The sequence below is a fragment of the Bombina bombina genome, chromosome 4, assembly GCF_027579735.1.
Source record: "Bombina bombina isolate aBomBom1 chromosome 4, aBomBom1.pri, whole genome shotgun sequence".
Taxonomy (NCBI): Eukaryota; Metazoa; Chordata; class Amphibia; order Anura; family Bombinatoridae; genus Bombina; species Bombina bombina.
In genome coordinates, this window is record NC_069502.1 from 1,175,281,681 (window position 1) to 1,175,306,607 (window position 24,927).

The following is a 24,927-nucleotide window of genomic DNA, read 5'->3' on the forward strand; positions in this document are numbered from 1 at the left end:
CGTTCTCTCATTTTCACCCTTTACAGTAGATGTTTGGTGAAGCTCTGTATTTTTATAACAGGTGTATTGTGAGCTTCGGGTTTGCACACACAATACAGAGCAAGAGGTTTACATTTCTGCAGTTTTTATACACAGTTTAAAAGTAACATAACAGCTATAAAAATATCACATGAATAATACAAAGCAGCGGTGGCTGCCTTCCTAACACATATGGCTGCAGATTAATATTTTAAAAGACCAATATAAATCTGTAGCTGTTACACACAAGTAATTATATGTTTTCTAAAAATGCCCAGTGGCACAAGACTAGATTTAGGGAAGGTTGTTGAGTACCCTCTATCTGCTGTTCTCCTGCCAAAGGTCTCTTTTGAGTTGTGGTCATCTTGTTTGCCCACTCAACATGGCTAATTTGCCACCAGTAGGTCATCCATGATAGAGGGCAATGCAGTCAATGCAAAAATATAAAGCTCCCATTCTGTTTCATGGACTCTAACCCAAAGTGCACACTACAGCAATGTCATTGATCTGTGAGTGTACACTGCTTCTGTCACAGAGTCAATGTATACCTAAGATCCAAGATGGCGGCATCTAGTGTAAACATGCACAGCTTCATCAACTGACACCAGCAATGGTTAAAACAAGAGAACGGCTTTGAAGACAGCTGTAGGCATAGGAAGAAAAACACTAGCATGGTGAGTAGTAACCATGTTAGTGTAGTTGTGCCTTGCAGTTTAATGTCCCTTTAAATAAAAGTCTTTAGGTAATTTTAAAAACAAAACGCTTACACGTCTTATCAAAAATACACTCATCTGACAAAATAAAATATCCATATGGAGGTGAGGAAACTTTAAATACATGTTTTTTTTTATTTATGGAATTTTTCATTTTTAAAGCTGATTCCCTAGACATTTGGAAGGTAATTAATACCATGTCCGACACATGCTTGACAATAGTCAATGGACATTTTTTAAATAGAACAGATACTAAATTTATTGAAGTAGACAGGGGTCATTAACAATACTTAGCAGCAGTTTTATACATCTATTCAGAAAGCAGCATTCAGTGTGGAGTCATATCAATTTCACAAGCCATTATTATCAGAACACTGACTTCTAGAATTGTACCTGATTCAGACCATTACACTATCCCCATTAATATCACATGCACTGTTATTGTAGCCTAGATTTTATGTCCAATACATATAAAGTAGCATCTATTTATATCAGACTTGTCAAACTCAAGTCATGTCCTTAAAGGGACATTAAAAACTTTAAGATGGTAATATAAAATGATAAACTGTATATAGAAAACAGCTCTGCAATATACTTTCATTATTTATTTTGTCCTCTTTGCCTGTAATTCCATTCTGAAATTGTGAGCTTTTCAGTTCCTGTTAGAAATGGAAGTGCAGAACACTGTTAAAACCAGCACAACCATTGGCTGCACACTCTAGTGACCTATTTATAACTGTCTATAATTGGCCACAGCAGAGAAGGTAACACAAGTTACAACATGGCAGCTCCCAGTGTTTTATAGACACTAAGGCCTAGATTTGGAGTTTGGCGGTAGATGGGCTGTTAACGCTACGCGGGCTTTTTTCTGGCCGCACCATAAAATTAACTCTGGTATCGAGAGTTCAAAAAAATGCTGCGTTAGGCTCCAAAAAAGGAGCGTAGAGCATTTTTCCCGCAAATGCAACTCTCGATACCAGAGTTGCTTACGGACGCGGCCAGCCTCAAAAACGTGCTCGTGCACGATTCTCCCATAGGAAACAATGGGGCTGTTTGAGCTGAAAAAAAACCTAACACCTGCAAAAAAGCAGCGTTCAGCTCCTAACGCAGCCCCATTGTTTCCTATGGGGAAACACTTCCTACGTCTGCACCTAACACTCTAACATGTACCCCGAGTCTAAACACCCCTACCCTTACACTTATTAACCCCTAATCTGCCGCCCCCGCTATCGCTGACCCCTGCATTATATTATTAACCCCTAATCTTCCGCTCCGTAAACCGCCGCAACTTACATTATCCCTATGTACCCCTAATCTGCTGCCCCTAACACCGCCGACCCCTATATTATATTTATTAACCCCTAACCTGCCCCCCACAACGTCGCCGCTAGCTACTTACAATAATTAACCCCTAATCTGCCGAGCGGACCTGAGCGCTACTATAATAAAGTTATTAACCCCTAATCCGCCTCAGTAACCCTATCATAAATAGTATTAACCCCTAATCTGCCCTCCCTAACATCGCCGACACCTAACTTCAATTATTAACCCCTAATCTGACGACCGGAGCTCATCGCTTCTATAATAAATGGATTAACCCCTAAAGCTAAGTCTAACACTAACACCCCCCTAACTTAAATATAATTTAAATCTAACGAAATTAATTAATCTGCCGAGCGGACCTGAGCGCTACTATAATAAAGTTATTAACCCCTAATCCGCCTCACTAACCCTATCATAAATAGTATTAACCCCTAATCTGCCCTCCCTAACATCGCCGACACCTAACTTCAATTATTAACCCCTAATCTGACGACCGGAGCTCATCGCTTCTATAATAAATGGATTAACCCCTAAAGCTAAGTCTAACACTAACACCCCCCTAACTTAAATATAATTTAAATCTAACGAAATTAATTAACTCTTATTAAATAAATTATTCCTATTTAAAGCTAAATACTTACCTGTAAAATACATCCTAATATAGCTACAATATAAATTATAATTATATTGTAGCTATTTTAGGATTAATATTTATTTTACAGGCAACTTGGTAATTATTTTAACCAGGTACAATAGCTATTAAATAGTTAAGAACTATTTAATAGTTACCTAGTTAAAATAATAACAAAATTACCTGTAAAATAAATCCTAACCTAAGTTATAATTAAACCTAACACTACCCTATCAATAAATTAATTAAATAAAATACCTACAATTACCTACAATTAACCTAACACTACACTATCAATAAATAAATTAAATACAATTGCTACAAATAACTACAATTACATAAACTAACTAAAGTACAAAAAATAAAAAAGAACTAAGTTACAAAAAAAAAAAATTTTTACAAACATAAGAAAAATATTACAACAATTTTAAACTAATTACACCTACTCTAAGCCCCCTAATAAAATAACAAAGACCCCCAAAATAAAAAAATGCCCTACCCTATTCTAAATTAATAGAGTTAAAAGTTCTTTTACCTTACCAGCCCTGAACAGGGCCCTTTGCGGGGCATGCCCCAAGAAAATCAGCTCTTTTGCCTGTAAAAAAAAACCATACAATACCCCCCCCCCAACATTACAACCCACCACCCACATACCCCTAATCTAACCCAAACCCCCCTTAAATAAACCTAACACTAAGCCCCTGAAGATCTTCCTACCTTGTCTTCACCATACCAGGTTCACCGATCGGTCCAGAAGAGCTCCTCCGATGTCCTGATCCAAGCCCAAGCGGGGGGCTGAAGAGGTCCATGATCCGGCTGAAGTCTTCATCCAAGCGGGGCAGAAGAGTTCTTCCATCCGATTGAAGTCTTCATCCAAGCGGCATCCATCCTGAGCGAAGCGGCAGCATCCTGAAGACCTCCACCGCGGAACATCCATCCTGGCCGACGACTGAACGACGAATGATGGTTCCTTTAAATGACGTCATCCAAGATGGCGTCCCTCGAATTCCGATTGGCTGATAGGATTCTATCAGCCAATCGGAATTAAGGTAGGAATATTCTGATTGGCTGATGGAATCAGCCAATCAGAATCAAGTTCAATCCTATTGGCTGATCCAATCAGCCAATCAGATTGAGCTCACATTCTATTGGCTGATCGGAACAGCCAATAGAATGCGAGCTCAATCTGATTGGCTGATTGGATCAGCCAATAGGATTGAACTTGATTCTGATTGGCTGATTCCATCAGCCAATCAGAATATTCCTACCTTAATTCCGATTGGCTGATAGAATCCTATCAGCCAATCGGAATTCAAGGGACGCCATCTTGGATGACGTCATTTAAAGGAACCGTCATTCGTCGTTCAGTCATCGGCCAGGGTGGATGTTCCGCGGTGGAGGTCTTCAGGATGCTGCCGCTTCGCTCCGGATGGATGCCGCTTGGATGAAGACTTCAATCGGATGGAAGAACTCTTCTGCCCTGCTTGGATGAAGACTTCAGCCGGATCATGGACCTCTTCAGCCCCCCGCTTGGGCTTGGATCAGGACATCGGAGGAGCTCTTCTGGACCGATCGGTGAACCTGGTATGGTGAAGACAAGGTAGGAAGATCTTCAGGGGCTTAGTGTTAGGTTTATTTAAGGGGGGTTTGGGTTAGATTAGGGGTATGTGGGTGGTGGGTTGTAATGATGGGGGGGGGTATTGTATGTTTTTTTTTTACAGGCAAAAGAGCTGATTTTCTTGGGGCATGCCCCGCAAAGGGCCCTGTTCAGGGCTGGTAAGGTAAAAGAGCTTTTAAATTTATTAATTTAGAATAGGGTAGGGCATTTTTTTATTTTGGGGGGCTTTGTTATTTTATTAGGGGGCTTAGAGTAGGTGTAATTAGTTTAAAATTGTTATAATATTTTTCTTATGTTTGTAAATATTTTTTTATTTTTTGTAACTTAGTTCTTTTTTATTTTTTGTACTTTAGTTAGTTTATGTAATTGTAGTTATTTGTAGAAATTGTATTTAATTTATTTATTGATAGTGTAGTGTTAGGTTTTATTGTAGGTAATTGTAGGTATTTTATTTAATTAATTTCTTGATAGGGTAGTGTTAGGTTTAATTATAACTTAGGTTAGGACTTATTTTACAGGTAATTTTGTTATTATTTTAACTAGGTAACTATTAAATAGTTCTTAACTATTTAATAGCTATTGTACCTAGTTAAAATAATTACAAAGTTGCCTGTAAAATAAATATTAATCCTAAAATAGCTACAATGTAATTATAATTTATATTGTAGCTATATTAGGATTTTTTTTTACAGGTAAGTATTTAGCTTTAAATAGGAATAATTTATTTAATAAGAGTTAATTAATTTCGTTAGATTAAAATTATATTTAACTTAGGGGGGTGTTAGTGTTAGGGTTAGACTTAGCTTTAGGGGTTAATAAATTTATTAGAATAGCGGTGAGCTCCGGTCGTCAGATTAGGGGTTAATAATTGAAGTTAGGTGTCGGCGATGTTAGGGAGGGCAGATTAGGGGTTAATACTATTTATGATAGGGTTAGTGAGGCGGATTAGGGGTTAATAACTTTATTATAGTATCGGTGCGGTCCGCTCGGCAGATTAGGGGTTAATAAGTGTAGGCAGGTGTCGGCGACGTTGAGGGGGGCAGATTAGGGGTTAATAAATATAATATAGGGGTCGGCAGTGTTAGGGGCAGCAGATTAGGGGTACATAAGGATAACGTAGGTGGCGGCGCTTTGCGGTCGGCAGATTAGGGGTTAATTATTGTAGGTAGCTGGCGGCGACGTTGTGGGGGGCAGGTTAGGGGTTAATAAATATAATACAGGGGTCGGCGGGGTTAGGGGCAGCAGATTAGGGGTACATAAGTATAACGTCGGTGGCGGTCGGCAGATTAGGGGTTAAAAAAATTTAATCGAGTTGCGGCGATGTGGGGGGACCTCGGTTTATGTGTACATAGGTAGTTTATGGGTGTTAGTGTACTTTAGGGTACAGTAGTTAAGAGCTTTATGAACCGGCGTTAGCCCAGAAATCTCTTAACTCCTGCTTTTTTCCTGCGGCTGGAGTTTTGTCGTTAGAGCTCTAACGCTCACTTCAGAAACGACTCTAAATACCGGAGTTAGGAAGATCCCATTGAAAAGATAGGATACGCAATTGACGTAAGGGGATCTGCGGTATGGAAAAGTCGCGGCTGAAAAGTGAGCGTTAGACCCTATTTTGAGTGACTCCAAATACCGGCGGTAGCCTAAAACCAGCGTTAGGAGCCTCTAACGCTGGTTTTCACGGCTAACGCCAAACTCTAAATCTAGGCCTAAAACTTTACACTTATTTTGTCACTTTTTAAACAACTAATGAAACTTTAAAAAATACATCTACATGTTACTCATGGACTAATCTTTTCTTTGAATGTATCATTCTATCTAGCATGTATTTAGTGTTTAATGTCCCGTTAAGTCTGTATGTGAAGCTATAGACTTGTCTTTATGTATTTACTATACTTTAAATGAACAACAGGGGGGGGGAGCACAGGAAAAAATTGCAAATAAATTAATATGGATAACCAATTTTAAAGGTAAATTTTATTCCAGTAATGATAAGAAAACAACATATAAATGTACTACACAATTCAATTAAAGGGACAATGTGCTTGGGCAAGTAGCTGATAAGAATTAATTGTATTCAGAGCTGCTGCAAGCACATATTTTCGAATGGTCTGGTTTCTCCCACTTCCCATTGGAAGGCTAATTTCTGCTCTTGTTTACATTGCATTTTTATAGCCAACACTGTAGTGTTAACATTTTCAGTGTGTGTGATGGTCACAACAGTACAATAATCCTGTTCACTGATAATAATTGTAATAGGTTTGTTTTCTTATCTAAAGAGGATTTTATTGAAATTAAATTTTCAATCTCCTTTCATTCAATCTCTCCCTCTTCTTTGTTTTTGTCTCTCTCTCTCTCTCTCTCCTCTCTCTCTCCCTCTGTTATCCTCTCTCTCTCTCTCTCTCTCTTTCTCTCTATCTATCTCGCTCTCTCCTTTCTCTCTCTATTTGTCTCTCTCCCTGTCTGTCTCTCCTCTCACCCTCTCCATCTCTCCTCTCTCTCTCCCTCTGTCACTCTCTCCTCTCTCTATTATGATCCATGATTATTATTTAAAAGAATCTTTCAGTTAACCAAATCATATTAACACTTATGAAAAGTTGTCATATGATCCAACCAGTGGTGTATTTAGTTCCTGTGCTGCCCTAGGCACTGTGAAACCTGCTGCCCCCCACATACACACACACAAACACACACACAAACACACACTTACACACACACAAACTTAAATACACACACACTTACACACATACACACACACATACACACTTACACACTTACACACACAAACACACACACTTACACACACACACACACTTACACACACAAGTACACATACACACACACACACACACTTACACACACACAAACTTACATATACACACACTTACACACATACACACACACACACATACACACTTACACACACAAACAAACACACTTACACACACACACACACTTACACACACATGTACACACACACATACACACACAATTTTAGCCCATATTATCTGATAGTGAGTACATTTATTTGTGCATTGCACACCTAAGAATAGCAACCTTTTCATTGTATACCAAAAGCACTTGAAGGGATAGTAAACACCAAAAATGTTATTGTTTAAAAAGATAGATAATCCCTTTATTAACCATTCACCAGTTTTGCATAACCAACACTGTTATAGAAATAAATTTTTTACCTCTGTAATTACCTTATCTAAGCCTCTGCTGACTGCTTCCTTATCTCAGATCTTTTGACAGATTTGCATTTCAGGCAATTAGTGCTGACTCTTAAATAACTGAGCACAGTGTTAGCTATATGAAACACATCTAGCTGTAAAAAAACTGTCAAATGCATTTAGATTAAAGGCGGCCTTCTAGGGCTTAGAAATTAGCATATGAGCCTAACAAGGTTTAACTTTCAACTAAGAATAACAAGAGAACAAAGCAAATTTGATGATAAAAGTAAACTAGAAAGTTGTTTAAAATTACATGCCCTATCAGAATAATTTACTATCCCTTTAAGGACCAATATCAACTCTGAACTGATTTTCATAGATGAGGCCATAGAAATACAGTGTTCTGCTGCTACAGCCTACAGAAATGAGGTGTACATTTGTAATGTTTAATTTATAAACTGAATCATTCATACTTAAAAACATAAAACATGTTTTCTGTCAAATCTGTAATAAGTAGAACAAAGTGCTGATTTATAACACAGATAAAAAAAACGATTTGCAGTGAAAAAAACAACATATGCAGCATGAAATGAGAAAACGCCAGCTAAACAGCAGGTTAAAAATTAAACATGTTATTACATTTAACTGTTAAACTAAATATATATATTTATGTAAGTATATAATAAGTAAAAGCTACTGCCTGTTCAGTAAAATATCTGTAATTAACAAATTAAGATGACTATAAATGGTTCTGAATAAATAAACACATATGTGAAACAAATTTTAATTTAAAAAAATCTGCTAAAATATATGTTTGCTTTATATCTAATAGTGCTGAAAATGATGAACCCAACTCCTGGGAGTCCTGGGACTAACCTTAGATTAGTTTAGAGGAACTTCAGACTGTAGTTATAAGCTCTATAGAACACACATTACTTCAGCAAGCTTGTTAATTCAGGCAGGCTGCACATTTTAATGAATATGTTTTGAGCATTTATTGTTAGGAAACATTTTCTTTGTGTAGCTGGCTAGGTCAAGCCTCAGAATAGGGCAGTATAGTTTCATAGTGTGAGTGACTTTTCCTCATGCACTAGATTTTTCTATCATAGTCTACCTGATTATGGGACAGATTACAAGTGAAACGTTATTTAACACTCCTGCTCGAGCGCCAACTCCACTAAAAGTAAGCTTTTCGCGCATATTGGGTAGCGCTCGTATTACGCTCACACGTAAAAAGTCAAATTCAAAATATTGTATACGCGATAACCTATTCCCCCGTAGAGTCAATGGAACACCCTAGTCGCACGCAAACCTGATTGCATATTCTCAAGTGTACTAACACAATATGAAAATATGAATATTTCACATTCCAATATTATTTTCATAGCAGAATGTGTTCTATTAATTCTTAAAAAAATATTTCTATATCTGATGTTTTTGCTAACCACTTTAACTTCAATTGAGCTTAAGCGATCGCATGTACTTTCAACTTGTAATATGAGTGAACAATTGGACGTGCGCAAACACCTGTGATAAACTCCTTTTCGCTTCCATGTAACTGTTAGCGCTCCACTCGTAATCTATTTTTGTACTGATGTTGTCAGTGTGTTAACAAATGTGGACATGACACATTTTCAGTAGGAAAAAACAGCAGGTGTTATAGATTTCAAAAGGCTGAGTGGCCATTTTATTTTCACTTTAACATAATAATACAATTAAGAGCTAATAATTCTTATTTACATTATTAACAATGCAAAGAGGAATATTATAACAATTTGCTGCTTTACTATTGTAATTCATCTGTTTGTGACCCTTTTAAAAATGTTAAGTTTAAAAAGTAATTTTTATTTTAAGAGATCATGTATAATTGTACAATACATTTTCAAAAATTCTAACTTAGGCCTAGTTTCCATTGAGGTGGTAAAGTATGGAAACTGTTGGTGACATGAAAAAAAATCTTCATAGACTTTAATAGAGATAAATGTTTTTATCATGTTTCCACAATTCACCACATCATTGGAAGCTAGGCCTCACTTAGGCCTAGTTTCCATTGAGGTGGTAATTGGTGGAAACTGGTGATAAAAATGTTTATCTCCATTAAAGTCTTTTTTTACGTTATCACTTCTTTCCAAACTTTACCACCTCAATGGAAACTAGGCCTTAGAGTGTACATTTTATTCAGAATAATTGAGGAAAGCTTGGATACAAAACAATATGGAAGCCCCACTACATATGTGTCCCCTGTTTTTTTTATTCAGTAAGCTACTGTTGATTTCTGAACTTGTGATTTGTAATTACTGTATAAATGTTACTCACTGCTATTTTGTCAATATTTTTTAACTCCGTCAGATAGAGAACGGAAAACCAGTCCCCTTGCTGGTAGCTGCTGGAGGTGGCGGCAGAGCTTACAGAGCCAAGGCAAATATAGTCCAATTAGAGAGACTAGAGAAGGACTATGGTATTCCTGGTCTGAATGGGAAATCAGGGTCTGCAGGTAAGAAAATTGATTAACTGACTTCTTAAGATGAATATTACAAAATCTTTATAAACGTTTCAAAATGTAAATAATTGCAAACTGTAGATTTGAAAGTTGCTGACTACTGTTACTGAACAAGTTATCTATTATACAGGTGGTGGAGGTGGCTGGAATGGTTTCACAAGCTTACCCTGGGCAGGAAAGTCTTTTCTAGAAGGTGCCACTGGAGGAGAACCTTGTCCTCAGGCCGTAAAGAAATGGGGGTGGGAGACAAGAGGAGGATTTGGCGGTGGAGGTGGAGGCTGCTCCTCTGGGGGCGGAGGTGGAGGTTACATAGGTAACCATACTTTTGTTTTCTACCACTTAGATGTCACATAAATAATTTATTACTTTTTTGTGTAATTATGTATTTTCTCCTGTTTGACCTAGCAAAATATATTAGGTTTTAGCAATAAAAGATTATAATAATAGCAAAAATATTCAAATTTCAAGGCTAAGGGATTTGTTATATTTGAAAAACATTTAGTCTGTCTACTTTTGTATCAATTAGTGATTATAGACCCCATTTGCTAGCAAGCCTGCAGAAAAATTTCCCAGCTAAACAAACGGTCTACACGTGCTTTGGGCTTGCATTCACTGCCCACAGTTATTATTGCACACATACCTGGTTGCACAAGAGGAGTTGTAAACCACCCCTGAAATATCAGTCCAGGATGGGATTTTTTAAAGCGATAGTAAACCCAAATATTTTCTTTCATGATTAAGACAGAGGGGCCAAATTATCATTGCGCGAGCGGACATGATCCGATATTGCTCTCTGCCTTTATCATTGCCCCAGCAGGTCTTGTGAACTGCTGGTGCAATGCCGCCCCCTGCAGATTTGCGCCAATTGGCCGCTAACAGGGAGTGTCAATACGATCGGGTTGATTTCCCGCAATGTCTGTCCGCCGCTTCAGAGCAGGCGGACAGGTTATGGAGCAGCGGTCTTTAGGCTCGCCAGAAACACGGGGCATCAAGCTCCATATGGAGCTTGATAAATATGCCCCAGAGCATGTAATTTTAAGCAACTTTCTAATTTACTCCTATTGTCAATTTTTCTTCGTTCTCCTGGTATTTTTATTTAAAAAGCAGGAATGAAAGCTTTGGAGCCAGCCTATTTTTGGTTCAGTACCCTGGATAGGGCTTGCTGATTGGTGACTACATTTAGCCATCCAATCAACATGGGCAACCCAGGTTCTGAACCTAAAATGGGTCAGCTCCAAAGCTTTCATTCCTGTTTTTTAAATAAAGATACCAGGAGAACGAAAAAAAAATTGATAATAGGAGTAAATTAGAAAGTTGCATAAAATTGCTGCTCTGTCTGAATCATGAAAGAAAAACAATGGGTTCAGTGTCCCTTTAAGTCCACCACCTCTGAGGTGGTTAAGCGATTAGGAAGTAGCTTGATAAACAGAGCCCTATAAGTTTCTCAGCCAATAACTGAGCCTCCTCATTTATCGAAGAACCGGAGGAAATATTAAAGTCCTGCTCAGGCTTAGTTATGCAAAGTAAATTCTCTTGTTACACATCTGAGAACTTTTTTTTAAACTTAGTTTGCTTTTATAGCCCTAGATTTGTACCCTTGTCACAGCCTTACAAAACGAAATAATACACCCTCTATAAAACAGTTTACTCTGACATATGCAAAAAAAAAGAAAACTTAAAAATAGTTAAAGGGGCATGAATCCCAACAAAATTCTTTCATTATTTAGTTAAAGCATGCAATTTTAAACAACTTTCCAATTTACTTCTATTATCTAATTTGCTTGTTTCTCTTGGTATCCTTTGTTAAAAAGCATACCTAGGTTGAGGAGCTGGGAGCTAGCTGCTGATTGGTGATTGCACATATATACCTCTTATGATTGGCTTACCAATGTGTTCAGCTAGTTCCCAGTAGTGCATTGCTGCACTCCTTCAATAAAAGATTCCAAGAGAATAAAGCAAAATTGATAATATAAATAAATTGGAAAATTGTTTAAAATGAATCATGAAAGAAAAATGTGTTTTATGTCCCTTTAAAGAAAAAGAAAAAAACAGATAATCTTGTCAGCTTTGAGAAAGATACACAAAAGAGAGATGAGATACCTCACAGGTAATAGGGTCTTTATGAATTCCATTTTAGGTAAAAAAAAAAAAATCCTTATCCCTCCCAGAATGCACTTATCCTGTCTGTGAGCTTAAGACCCTCTTGTTCTATCCAGTGTGATAAATTTTCTAAAGAATTGTGCTCTTTATAAATCACTCCAGCAAAACAGGAACTGGCGATCAAATAGAAAATTATTACATAATATAAAAATATTTGACATAAAAAGCAACGTAATACCACAATAGAAACAGGTTCAATAGCTCACAGGAACCGAGTGTAAAGCAGTGAATTTCTCAGAATATTGCGGTGATCATGTGATGTCTTGACATCCTGACGTAAGTTTCACCTTGATTTTCAAAAGAGCTCCATAAATTGTAAACTTTTTTTTTAAGTTGTGTTCTCTGTCTGAATCATAAAAGAAAAATGTTGGTCCTTTAAGAATCGCCCGCTTTTTAACCCAAGAGAGATTGTGTATCAAAATCGTCAATAATTTTACCTCTTCACTACACCACTCTACGCCAAATCAAATCTAGTATGAGGGCTGGAATTGTTCCTACACAAAATCTGTACTGGTCCGCTCTTCCATATAGGTACTTGGAGGATATCTTATGCTGAAATTATATACAGTATATATATATATATATCTATATATATATATATATATATATATATATATATACACACACTTTAATATCACTTGCATAAGAAATACATATTCATACTCATAAGGTTACACCCACATTCCATCTATTTTGACAGATTTTTTTATTTTTTTTTACATTTAAAAATGTTACAAACATAAAGGCAAACTTAAAACAATGCTCTTATAAATGTGTTTTCAAATACTCAAACTTAACACACTACTAAGGTTATAAGAAAGTTATTATCCCCATAATATATTGCAGGATCAATTAAAAGGACACTAAAGTCAAAATGAAAGTTTCATAATTCAGATTGTGTGATTGGCTAATGGATGTCACATGGTACTGGGGGAGGGAAAATTGTATTAACTTTGAAAATTGCTAGAAAATATTCTACTGTTCATTTCAAATTCAAAGTGCTATTGTATTGTCATTTTATTGTGCATTTGTCAGTTATTTAATTCTATTATATTTAGTGGCCCTTTAACATGACCGTGCAACACAGCACATGCTTTATCAGTTCAAGAGCTCTTTTATCTCTTTCTCTGACAGGTCACAGTATGTACCATTATTCAAAACAATATCAATCTACCTTTATTATCACATTTGCTTCATTCTCTTGGTATCCTTTATTGAAGGAGCAGAAATGCACAACTGGGAGCTAGCTAAACACACCGGGTGAGCCAATAACAAGATATATATATATATATATATATATATATATATATATATATATATATGTGCAGCTAGCTCCCAGTAGTACATTGCTGCTCCTGAGCCTACCTAGATATGCTTTTAAACAAAGGATATCAAGAGAATGAAGAAAATTAGATAACAAGTAAATTAGAAAGTTGATTAAAATTACATTACATTTGAATCAAGAAAGTTTAATTTTTACTTTACTGCCCTGCTGTGGATAAATCACTTGTATTTTTGTTTACTTGAAACCTGCATCAACTAAAATTTATATAAACAGTTTGTACCTCTATAAGCGAAGGTGGAACATTGAACAGCATTTTCCGTTTTTTAAAGGTTATTTTATATCTAAGTGTGCAGCCATTTGAGATCAGTAACTGTAGTGCATTTGTTGTACATAATGTACTTGCGATTGGCTCATACATATTTAGCACCTAAGTATCCTGCACACTGAAAGCTCAACAGTCCAGAAATTGCGCCAGAGACCTAAGGCTTTTATATATTTTGTTTAGGAATTACCAGAAGCAGATTCTATAAAATCATAAGAGAAGTATAATATGAATGAAGAAATAAAGCATTATTTAAAAGGAGACTAAAATACAAAGAGAAGTGCTCAACTGGGAACATATGGTGCTTAATAGCCCACCTTTCGGGATAGTACCCACCCAGGGTGCAGCGTCTTTCTGCCCAATCTGTGCTTTTCCCAGAAGAGAACTTTCCTGTAGTATATTAGTACACTGGCCCCATCCAAAAGGACAATGTATCCCTGAAATACCAGGCAATTCAGGTCTGAACAAAGGGTTTGTACAGCTAACCCCAGATGTATGTTTTGGCCTATATAGATCTCGTCAGTGGAGATCCCACTAGGCACACTAGGCAAAAAGCAGGAATATAAAGCTTAGGAGCCAGCTCATTTTTGGTTTAGAACCTGGGTTATGCTTGCCACCAATAAGCAAGCGCTATCCAGGGTACTGAACCTAAAATGGGCCGGCTCCTAACCTTTACATTCCTGCTTTTTAAATAAAGATAGCAAGATAACAAAGAAAATTTGATGATAGGAGTATATTAGAAAGTTGCTTAAAATTGCATGCTCTATCTGAATCCTTAAAGAAAAAAAAATTGTGTTTAGTATCCCTTTAATAACCCACCCTATTGGATCATACCCACCCAGGGTGCAGTGTCTTTCTGCCCAATCTGTGCATTTCACAGAAGAGTACTTTCCAGCAGTATATCAGTACTCTGACCCCATCCAAAAACACAATGTAGCCCTGAAATACTATGCAATTCTGATCTGAACATGATTTGTACAGCTAACCCCAGATAACCCAAGGATTTGTATAGCTAACCCCAGATAACCCAAGGATTTGTATAGCTAACCCCAGATAACCTAAGGATTTGTATAGCTAACCCCAGATAACCCAAGGATTTGTATAGCTAACCCCAGATAACCCAAGGATTTTTATAGCTAACCCCAGATAACCCAAGGATTTGTATAGCTAACCGAGATAACCCAATGATTTGTATAGCTAACCCCAGATAACCCAATGATTTGTATAGCTAACCCCAGATAACCCAAGGATTTGTACAGCTAACCCCAGATAACCCAAGGATTTGTATAGCTAACCCCAGATAACCCAAAAATTTGTATAGCTAACCCCAGATAACCCAAGGATTTGTATAGCTAACCCCAGATAACCCAAGGATTTGTATAGCTAACCCCAGATAACCCAATGATTTGTATAGCTAACCCCAGATAACCCAAGGATTTGTATAGCTAACCCCAGATAACTCAAGGATTTGTATAACTAACCCCAGATAACCCAAGGATTTGTATAGCTAACCCCAGCTAACCCAATGATTTGTATAGCTAACCCCAGATAACCCAAGGATTTGTATAGCTAACCCCAGATAACTCAATTATTTGTATAGCTAACTCCAGATAACCCAAGCATTTGTATAGCTAACCCCAGATAACCCAATGATTTGTATAGCTAACCCCAGATAACCCAAGGATTTGTATAGTTAACCCCAGATAACCCAATGATTTGTATAGCTAACCCCAGATAACCCAATGATTTGTATAGCTAACCCCAGATAACCCAAGGATTTGTATAGCTAACCACAGGTAACCCAAGGATTTGTATAGCTAACCCCTGCAGTACAGTCAATCAGATACAAAACATCCCACCCTATAGCGTCACAGGTGTATTCCCCAACTCAAAGTCACATTGAACTAAACACAGAATTGCTGTGATGTCATATTGTAGTTCTTATGGATTTAAATGAAAATGAAGCCCATTCAGATACACTGTAATATTTCTTTTAAAAATCTGCTTATTTTTACTATTACATTTACATTCTTCTGTTAAAATCTTTTATTGAAAAGCAGTGAGGTAGGATAAGGAGCGTGCACATCTGGAGCACTATTACAGAAGTTTTTCAAGAATGCTTTACTAATTTACTTATGTTTTCAAATGTGCTTTGCTCTCTTGACATTTCTGTTGAAGAGTAAATCTAAGTAGAATCGCAGGAGCTCAGGAGGGTGTAAACAGAGTTCTAAAGACAGGCGTCCGCTCCTGAGCTCCTGTGAGACTACAAAGAGAATGAACAAAATATAATAATAGATAGAAATTAAAAAGTTATTTAAAATTGCAGGTTCCCTCTGGATCATGAAAGTTTAAGTTTGATTTTACTGTCCCTTTAACAGTATTATACATTTGCAAGTGGCAACACAAACCTCTGCCATACAGTGCTCTATAAACGTGCACTCTACCTGCCTAGGTATACTCTTCAACAAAGGCTATCATGAGAACAAAACACATTTCATAATAGAAGCAAATTGAAATCTTTTTAAAAAATGATATGCTCTCTCTGAATCATGAAAGAAAAATGCTAGGTTTCATGTCCATTTAATACCAATACAAATGACTTGTTTTAGCCCCTTCAATGCTGGGGGTCTTGAGCACTAAATGTATTGTTATACAGTGTTGCAAACACTTTGTGCTCAAGACACATGTCCATAGCCTACTTCAGTATGCTCTCATAGAAAGGATCTACGTTTCAAAAGCGAGACCAAAAGAAAGGTGTAAATTTCATTAAATAACTCATCTGGAAAGATTTTTAAACCTGGACTCTCTAAATCATGAAAATGTATTTTCTCCAACATTGGTGTGTCCGGTCCACGGCGTCATCCATTACTTGTGGGATATTCTCCTCCCCTACAGGGAATGGCAAGGAGAGCACACAGCAAGAGCTGTCCATATAGTCCCTCCCAGGCTCCGCCCCCCCCCCCCCCCAGTCATTCTCCTTGCCGCTCTGAACAAGTAGCATCTCCACGGGGATGGTGAGGAGTTTGTGGTGTTTAGTTGTAGTTTTTTATTCTTCTATCAAGAGTTTGTTATTTTAAAATAGTGTTGGTATGTACTATTTACTCTGAAACAGAAAGAGATGAAGAGTTCTGTTTAAAAGAGGATTATGATTTTAGCAGCAGTAACTAAAATCGTTTGCTGTTCCCACACAGGACTGTTGAGCTGAGAGAACTTCAGTTGGGGGCAACAGTTTGCAGACTTTTCTGCTCAAGGTATGACTAGCCATTTTTCTAACAAGACTGTGTAATGCTGGAAGGCTGTCATTTTTCCCTCATGGGGATTGGTAAGCCATTTTCTTAGTCTCAAACAGAATAAAGGGCTTATTATGGGCTATAAACTGGTAGACACTTTTAGGGGCTAAATCGATTGCTTTATTTAAGTATTATATGCAGTTTGAAGTTGAATTTCACACTTTTATAACATTGGGGAACGTTTTTAGCGCCAGGCACTTGTTAAGACACCTTCCCAGTCAGGAAGGGCCTTTCTCTGTAGTAGGCAGAGCCTCATTTTCGCGCCATTACTGCGCAGTTACTTTTGAGTACAGTACATGCAGCTGCATGTGTGAGGGTCTGGAATCCACTAAAAACGTTCCTAGAAGGCTTCATTTGGTATCGTATACCCCCCTGGGATTGGTGAAGTCTCAGCAAAGGCTGTGGCTGGGACTGTAAGGGGGTTAAAATTGTAAACGGCTCCGGTTTCCACATTTTAAGGGTTAACAGGGTCAATACTTTGAATGCATTAAGACACTGTGGTGAAAATTTGGTAAAGATTGGATAATTGCTTCATAGTTTTTCACATATTCATTAATAAAGTGTTCCCTGTTTAACATTTAAAGAGACAGTAACGGTTTTGTTTTAAAACGGTTTTTGTGCTTTATTAACCAGTTTAAGCCTGTTTAACATGTCTGTACCTTCAGATAGATCATGTTTTAAAATATGTGTGATAATTGTGCCATAGCGTCCAAACCAAGTAAGGACAGTACTGTCACAAATAGTAAAGTTGCCCAGGATGATTCCTCAGATGAAGGAAGTAGACATAGTTCTACATCATCTCCTTCTGTGTCTATACCAGTTATGCCCACTCAGGCGACCCCTAGTACTTCTAGCGCGCCAATGCTTGTTACTATGCAACAATTGACGGCAGTAATGGATAACTCCATAGCTAATATTTTATCCAAAATGCCAGCATTTCAGAAAAAGCGCGATTGCTCTGTTTTAAACACTGTAGAGCAGGAGGGCGCTGATGATAATTTTTCTGTCATACCCTCACACCAATCTGAAGTGGCAGTGAGGGAGGGTTTGTCAGATGGGGAAATTTCTGATACAGGAAGAATTTCTCAGCAGGCAGAACCTGATGTTGTGACATTTAAATTTAAATTAGAGCATCTCCGCGCATTACTTAAGGAGGTGCTATCTACTCTGGATGATTTTGACAATCTGGTCATCCCAGAAAAATTGTGCAAGATGGACAAGTTCCTTGAGGTCCCGGTGCATCCTGATGCTTTTCCGATACCTAAACGGGTGGCGGACATAGTGAATAAGGAGTGGGAGAAGCCAGGCATACCTTTTGTCCCTCCTCCTATATTTAAGAAATTGTTCCCTATGGTCGACCCCAGGAAGGACACATGGCAATCAGTCCCTAAGGTCGAGGGGGCGGTTTCTACTCTAGCCAAGCGCACGACCATTCCTATTGAGGACAATTGTGCTTTCAAAGATCCTATGGATAAAAAATTGGAGGGTTTGCTTAAAAAGATTTTTGTACAGCAAGGTTACCTCCTTCAACCTATTTTGTGAATTATTCCTGTCACTACAGCGGCGTGGTTCTGGTTCGAGGAACTGGAAAAGTCGCTCAGTAGGGAGACACCGTATGAGGAAGTCATGGACAGAATTCACGCACTTAAGTTAGCTAATTCCTTTATTTTAGACGCCGCTTTGCAGTTAGCGGCGAAAAATTCAGGGTTTGCAATTGTGGCGCGCAGAGTGCTCTCGCTAAAGTCTTGGTCGGTGGATGTATCTTCCAAGACAAAATTGCTTAATATCCCTTTCAAAGGTAAGACCCTTTTTGGGCCAGAATTGAAAGAGATTATTTCAGACATCACTGGGTGAAAGGGCCATGCCCTCCCACAAGATAGACCTTTCAAGGCTAAGAATAAGTCCAATTTTCGTTCCTTTCCCAATTTCAGGAACGGACCGGCTTCCAACTCTGCAGCCTCTAGACAAGAGGGTAACGCTTCCCAGACTAAACCAGCTTGGAAACCAATGCAAGGCTGGAACAAGGGTAAACAGGCAAAGAAGCCTGCTGCTGCTACCAAAACAGCATGAAGGGGTAGCCCCCGATCCGGGACTGGATCTAGTAGGGGGCAGACTCTCTCTCTTTGCTCTTTGGGCAAGAGATGTTCAGGATCCCTGGGCACTAGAAATAGTCTCTCAGGGTTATCTTCTAGAATTCAAGGAACAAGGGGAAGGTTCCACATGTCTCACTTATCTTCAAACCAAATAAAGAGACAGGCATTCTTACATTGTGTAGAAGACCTGTTAAAGATGGGAGTGATACACCCAGTTCCAACTGTGGAACAAGGTCTGGGTTTTTACTCAAATCTGTTTGTAGTTCCCAAAAAAGAGGGAACTTTCAGACCAATTCTGGATTTAAAAATTCTAAACAAATTTCTCAGAGTTCCATCGTTCAAAATGGAAACCATTCGAACAATTTTACCTACAATCCAGGAGGGTCAATATATGACTACCGTGGATTTAAAGGATGCGTACCTACATATTCCTATCCACAAAGATCATCATCAGTTCCTAAGGTTCGCCTTTCTGGACAAACATTACCAGTTCGTGGCTCTTCCGTTCGGTTTAGCCACTGCTCCCAGAATTTTCACAAAGGTGCTAGGGTCCCTTCTGGAGGTTCTAAGACCGAGGGGCATTACAGTGGCACCTTATCTAGACGACATTCTAATTCAAGCGTCATCTCTTTCCAAGGCAAAGGCTCATACAGACATTGTTCTAGCCTTTCTCAGATCTCACGGGTGGAAGGTGAACGTAGAAAAGAGTTCCCTGTCCCCGTCAACAAGAGTTCCCTTTTTGGGAACAATAATAGATTCTTTAGAAATGAAGATCTTCCTGACAGAAGTCAGAAAGTCAAAGCTTCTAAACTCTTGTCAAGTTCTTCACTCTATTCTGCAGCCTTCCATAGCTCAGTGCATGGAAGTAGTAGGATTGATGGTTGCAGCAATGGACATAGTTCCTTTTGCTCGAATTCATCTAAGACCATTACATCTGTGCATGCTCAATCAGTGGAATGGGGACTATGCAGACTTGTCTCCACAGATTCAAGTAGACCAGGTGACCAGAGACTCACTCCGTTGGTGGTTGAATCAGGATCACCTGTCTCAGGGAATGAGTTTCCGCAGACCAGAGTGGGTCATTGTCACGACCGACGCCAGTCTATTAGGCTGGGGCGCGGTCTGGGATTCCCTGAAAGCTCAGGGTCTATGGTCTCGGGAAGAGTCTCTTCTTCCGATAAACATCCTGGAACTGAGAGTGATATTCAATGCTCTCCGGGCTTGGCCTCAACTAGTGAAGGCCGGATTCATAAGATTCCAGTCAGACAACATGACGACTGTAGCTTACATCAACCATCAGGGAGGAACAAGGAGTTCCTTGGCGATGAGAGAGGTATCCAAGATCATCGAATGGGTGGAGGATCACTCCTGCCATCTATCTGCAATTCACATCCCAGGAGTAGACAACTGGGAAGCGGATTATCTGAGTCGTCAGACTTTCCATCCGGGGGAATGGGAACTCCACCCGGAGGTCTTTGCCCAGTTGACTCAATTATGGGGCATTCCAGACAAGGATCTGATGGCGTCTCATCAGAACTTCAAGGTTCCTTGCTACGGGTCCAGATCCAGGGATCCCAAGGCGACTCTAGTGGATGCATTAGTGGCGCCTTGGTCGTTCAACCTAGCTTATGTGTTTCCACCGTTCCCTCTCCTTCCCAGGCTCGTAGCCAGGATCAAACAGGAGAAGGCCTCGGTGATTCTGATAGCTCCTGCGTGGCCACGCAGGACTTGGTATGCAGACTTGGTGAATATGTCATCGGCTCCACCATGGAAGCTACCTTTGAGACAGGATCTTCTAGTACAATGTCCATTCGAACATCCAAATCTAGTTTCTCTGCAGCTGACTGCTTGGAAATTGAACGCTTGATTTTATCCAAGCGTGGGTTTTCAAATTCAGTGATAGATACTCTGGTTCAAGCCAGAAAACCTGTGACTAGAAAGATTTACCATAAAATATGGAAAAAATATATCCTTTCTCCAAGAGGGTTTGGATAAAGGGTTGTCAGTGAGTTCTCTAAAAGGACAGATTTCTGCTTTATCCGTGTTGTTACACAAACGACTGGCAGCTGTGCCAGATGTACAAGCTTTTGTACAGGCTTTTGTCAGAATCAAGCCTGTTTACAGACCTTTGACTCCTCCCTGGAGTCTAAATTTAGTTCTTTCAGTTCTTCAAGGGGTTCCGTTTGAACCCTTACATTCCATAGATATCAAGTTACTATCTTGGAAAGTTCTGTTTTTGTTTGCTATTTCTTCTGCTAGAAGAGTTTCTGAACTATCTGCTTTGCAGTGTGATCCACCCTATCTGGTGTTCCATTCAGATAAGGTTGTTTTGCGTACCAAGCCTGGTTTTCTTCCAAAAGTTGTTTCCAACAAGAATATTAACCAGGAAATAGTTGTTCCTTCTTTGTGTCCGAATCCAGTTTCAAAGAAGGAACGTTTTGTTACACAATTTAGATGTAGTCCGTGCTTTAAAGTTCTATTTAGAAGCAACAAAGGATTTCAGACAAACTTCTTCTTTGTTTGTCGTTTATTCTGGTAAGAGGAGAGGACAAAAAGCTACTGCTACCTCTCTTTCTTTCTGGCTGAAAAGCATTATCCGATTGGCTTATGAGACTGCCGGACGGCAGCCTCCTGAACGAATCACAGCTCACTCTACTAGGGCTGTGGCTTCCACATGGGCCTTCAAGAACGAGGCTTCTGTTGATCAGTTATGTAAGGCAGCGACTTGGTCTTCTCTGCACACTTTTGCCAAATTCTACAAATTTGATACTTTCGCTTCTTCAGAGGCTATTTTTGGGAGAAAGGTTTTGCAAGCCGTGGTGCCTTCAATTTAGGTAACCTGATTTGCTCCCTCCCTTCATCCGTGTCCTAAAGCTTTGGTATTGGTTCCCACAAGTAATGGATGACGCCGTGGACCGGACACACCAATGTTGGAGAAAACAGAATTTATGCTTACCTGATAAATTACTTTATCCAACGGTGTGTCCGGTCCACGGCCCGCCCTGGTTTTTTAATCAGGTTTGAAAAATTTCTTTCTCTATACACTACAGTCACCACGGCACCCTATAGTTTCTCCTTTTTTTCTCCTAACCGTCGGTCGAATGACTGGGGGGGCGGAGCCTGGGAGGGACTATATGGACAGCTCTTGCTGTGTGCTCTCCTTGCCATTCCCTGTAGGGGAGGAGAATATCCCACAAGTAATGGATGACGCCGTGGACCGGACACACCGTTAGAGAAAGTAATTTATCAGGTAAGCATAAATTCTGTTTTTTTACTTCAGTTGTCCCTTTATATCAAATTAGGCTGCATTTCATTTTTCATGGAGTTCACTTACAATCTAGTTTGTGTGTTTGGTTTTACATTCTCTCTGAGCAAATTATTTCTCCACACATATTCCCTTTGTAGCCAACTGAATTCATGCACAGTGCATACATGTTCTCATTATTTCCCTGTGTTGTGCCCATTTTCTGCACTTTCCTACTGATTTGACCTGACCCTGTTTTTGTGTATAGATTTGGCACCTCATATTGGTTCAAGTCCATAAGTTATAATGTTGCTATCTCTAAGGTACTGTATTACATTCTGTTTATACATTCTGTATATTCTACACCACAAGTCACATTTTAGTAGTTTACAAAATGATTAACAAAAGACGTGTACATTTTCCTCAGGAGGCAACGCTGCAGAAGATAACAATGCAGAAATTGATGGATTAGATGGTGTATCGTTTATTAGCCCACACGGTATTTTATATACACCTCCTTTAAAAGGTAAATATATTGAATGTTTATGTAATTATATAATTGTACTTTCTTTATGGGTTCATATGAGATCCAAAGTCTCACTAAACATCTACACAGATTTAAAGGGGGTAAACTTTGAAATATTTGAAATGCACAACTGCGAATGTTTGCATGAGATATACCAGTGTTTTTCAACCGCGGTCCTCACATACTGCTAACAGACCAGGTTTTCATTATAGCTGAACTGGAGCACAGGTGAAGTAATCAGCTGATCGGTAACCATGGTTACTAACCTGCTCTCACCCATCAGCTGATCCTTTCATCTGTGCTCTAGTTCAGCTATAATAAAAACCTGGTCTGTTAGAGACAGACCTCAGATGGACCAGTAGTCAGTGTGTGGCTGCAGCTGGTATTAAATGGGCCATAACCTAACGCCCCCAGCGACCAGCCACATTACACTAGTGCGGCCATGTCTGTGTGTGAGAGCTGAGCTCAGTCACTGTCAGAGTCTGGCGGTGAGCAGCCACACCGGCACCACATCATGTCACACAGAGAGATTCACAGACAGTCACAATAAAGTTGGGGCAAAATAAGACATAAGCTAGCCACAGCACGGTCTCGGATAGTGGGTGGGGCTAAGGCAACCACCAGCACACCAGGCATTTGCCTGGTATGCCCTATGGTCAGTCCGGGCCTGGTTAGGGGTACTTGAGGACCGTGGTTGAAAAACACTGCACTATACAATGTATATATATCACTTTTGAAAGAAATATTTTTTGTTAATAAACTGACAAATGCTTCTAATCATATTTAGAAAATGTTATTTAAAATATAAATCATATTCCTTAAATGAACTTAAAATTGCAAAAAGAAAATACTCTATTGTGTAAACATTTCTATTATTGCACGATTACTTACATTTAACTATGTGCTTAAGCCTTGAAACGAGGTTAAGCACATAGTTAAAGTTGTCTCAAGAGCACCAATGCACTGCTGGGACCTACCTAAACACATCTATTGAACCAATGGCGAGGCATATTTATGTAGCCCCCAATCACCAGTTAGCTCCCAGAAGCACATTTCTGCTCTTAAGCCTATCAAGGTATCAATAATTTGAGTATTTAAGAAAAAATTACAAATTAAATATCTAAGAAAAAACAACTATTTTATTTATGCTGACGGTAGCAAATTCTTCATGGTGAGAACTTTTTTACAGATGTTAAATGGTTACAATGATCATAAGAAGGGCTTTTATTAATTAAATAGACATATTATGTATTATTAAAGCAAATAGTGTGCATGTGTCTGGGACACTTTATGGCAACAAACACTGCTGCTATCTATTGTGGGGCTGCAATATGACATTTTAAAAGAGTATTGCCTGCACAATACGTATCAGCTGTTTCTAAAAAATGTATAAACACAACACATGGGGATTTGCTTGGGAATGGGACATTATAGACTCAATAAAAATGAATCTGTTATGTCTAGAGACCCCTTATAACTAATAAGTTTATTTTATAGTAGACAAGTGCCTCTCTTTTAAAAATATATGAATTCTGTCTGTATAGTCAGGTGATCGCTATGGTAACAGTGAACACATTGCAAGAAAAAAAAGTAATTTATACTGCACAAAGGGGACTCTCTAATGTATATTATAATCCCCACTTATTTCACATGTGGCTACCCTTGGTGACAATTTAGTAAGGTGATCAAAGTAACAGCAGTTGTCAGCTCGCTATTTTCAATATTTTTATATAAAATCTTAACAAAAATATATATTTTTTCCAGTTTTGCCACAGAAATCTCACATGACATGAAATATAAATATCATAATGGTATATTCTGAATCTGCTGGACCTGCTAAAAAATAAATATATAATTTAGTTTAGCACTGTGGTGTAAAAATGGTTTAACAGAGAAAGGGTTAAAGATAGCCACAGTCAAGAGATATCGGATATGTAGTTGTCTCTGGCAATATGCAGTATTCTGCAGCATTCTTTGATTTTCCAAAATTTTGCTTCCAGCCATTCAAGGGAGCATAGGACAAACACCATTTTTACA

The 24,927-nt window shown here is 38.6% G+C and overlaps 1 protein-coding gene across 1 annotated transcript in view; it reads left to right on the forward strand.

Annotated features, from left to right (window-relative positions):
- Nucleotides 1-24,927, forward strand: part of ALK (ALK receptor tyrosine kinase) — a 633,273-nt gene that overhangs the window by 504,554 nt on the left and 103,792 nt on the right. The window contains exons 13-15 of the mRNA XM_053712803.1: nucleotides 9,820-9,964; nucleotides 10,101-10,283; nucleotides 22,792-22,890. Coding sequence (XP_053568778.1) covers nucleotides 9,820-9,964; nucleotides 10,101-10,283; nucleotides 22,792-22,890 — 427 coding nt within the window. The remainder of the gene's footprint in view (nucleotides 1-9,819; nucleotides 9,965-10,100; nucleotides 10,284-22,791; nucleotides 22,891-24,927) is intronic.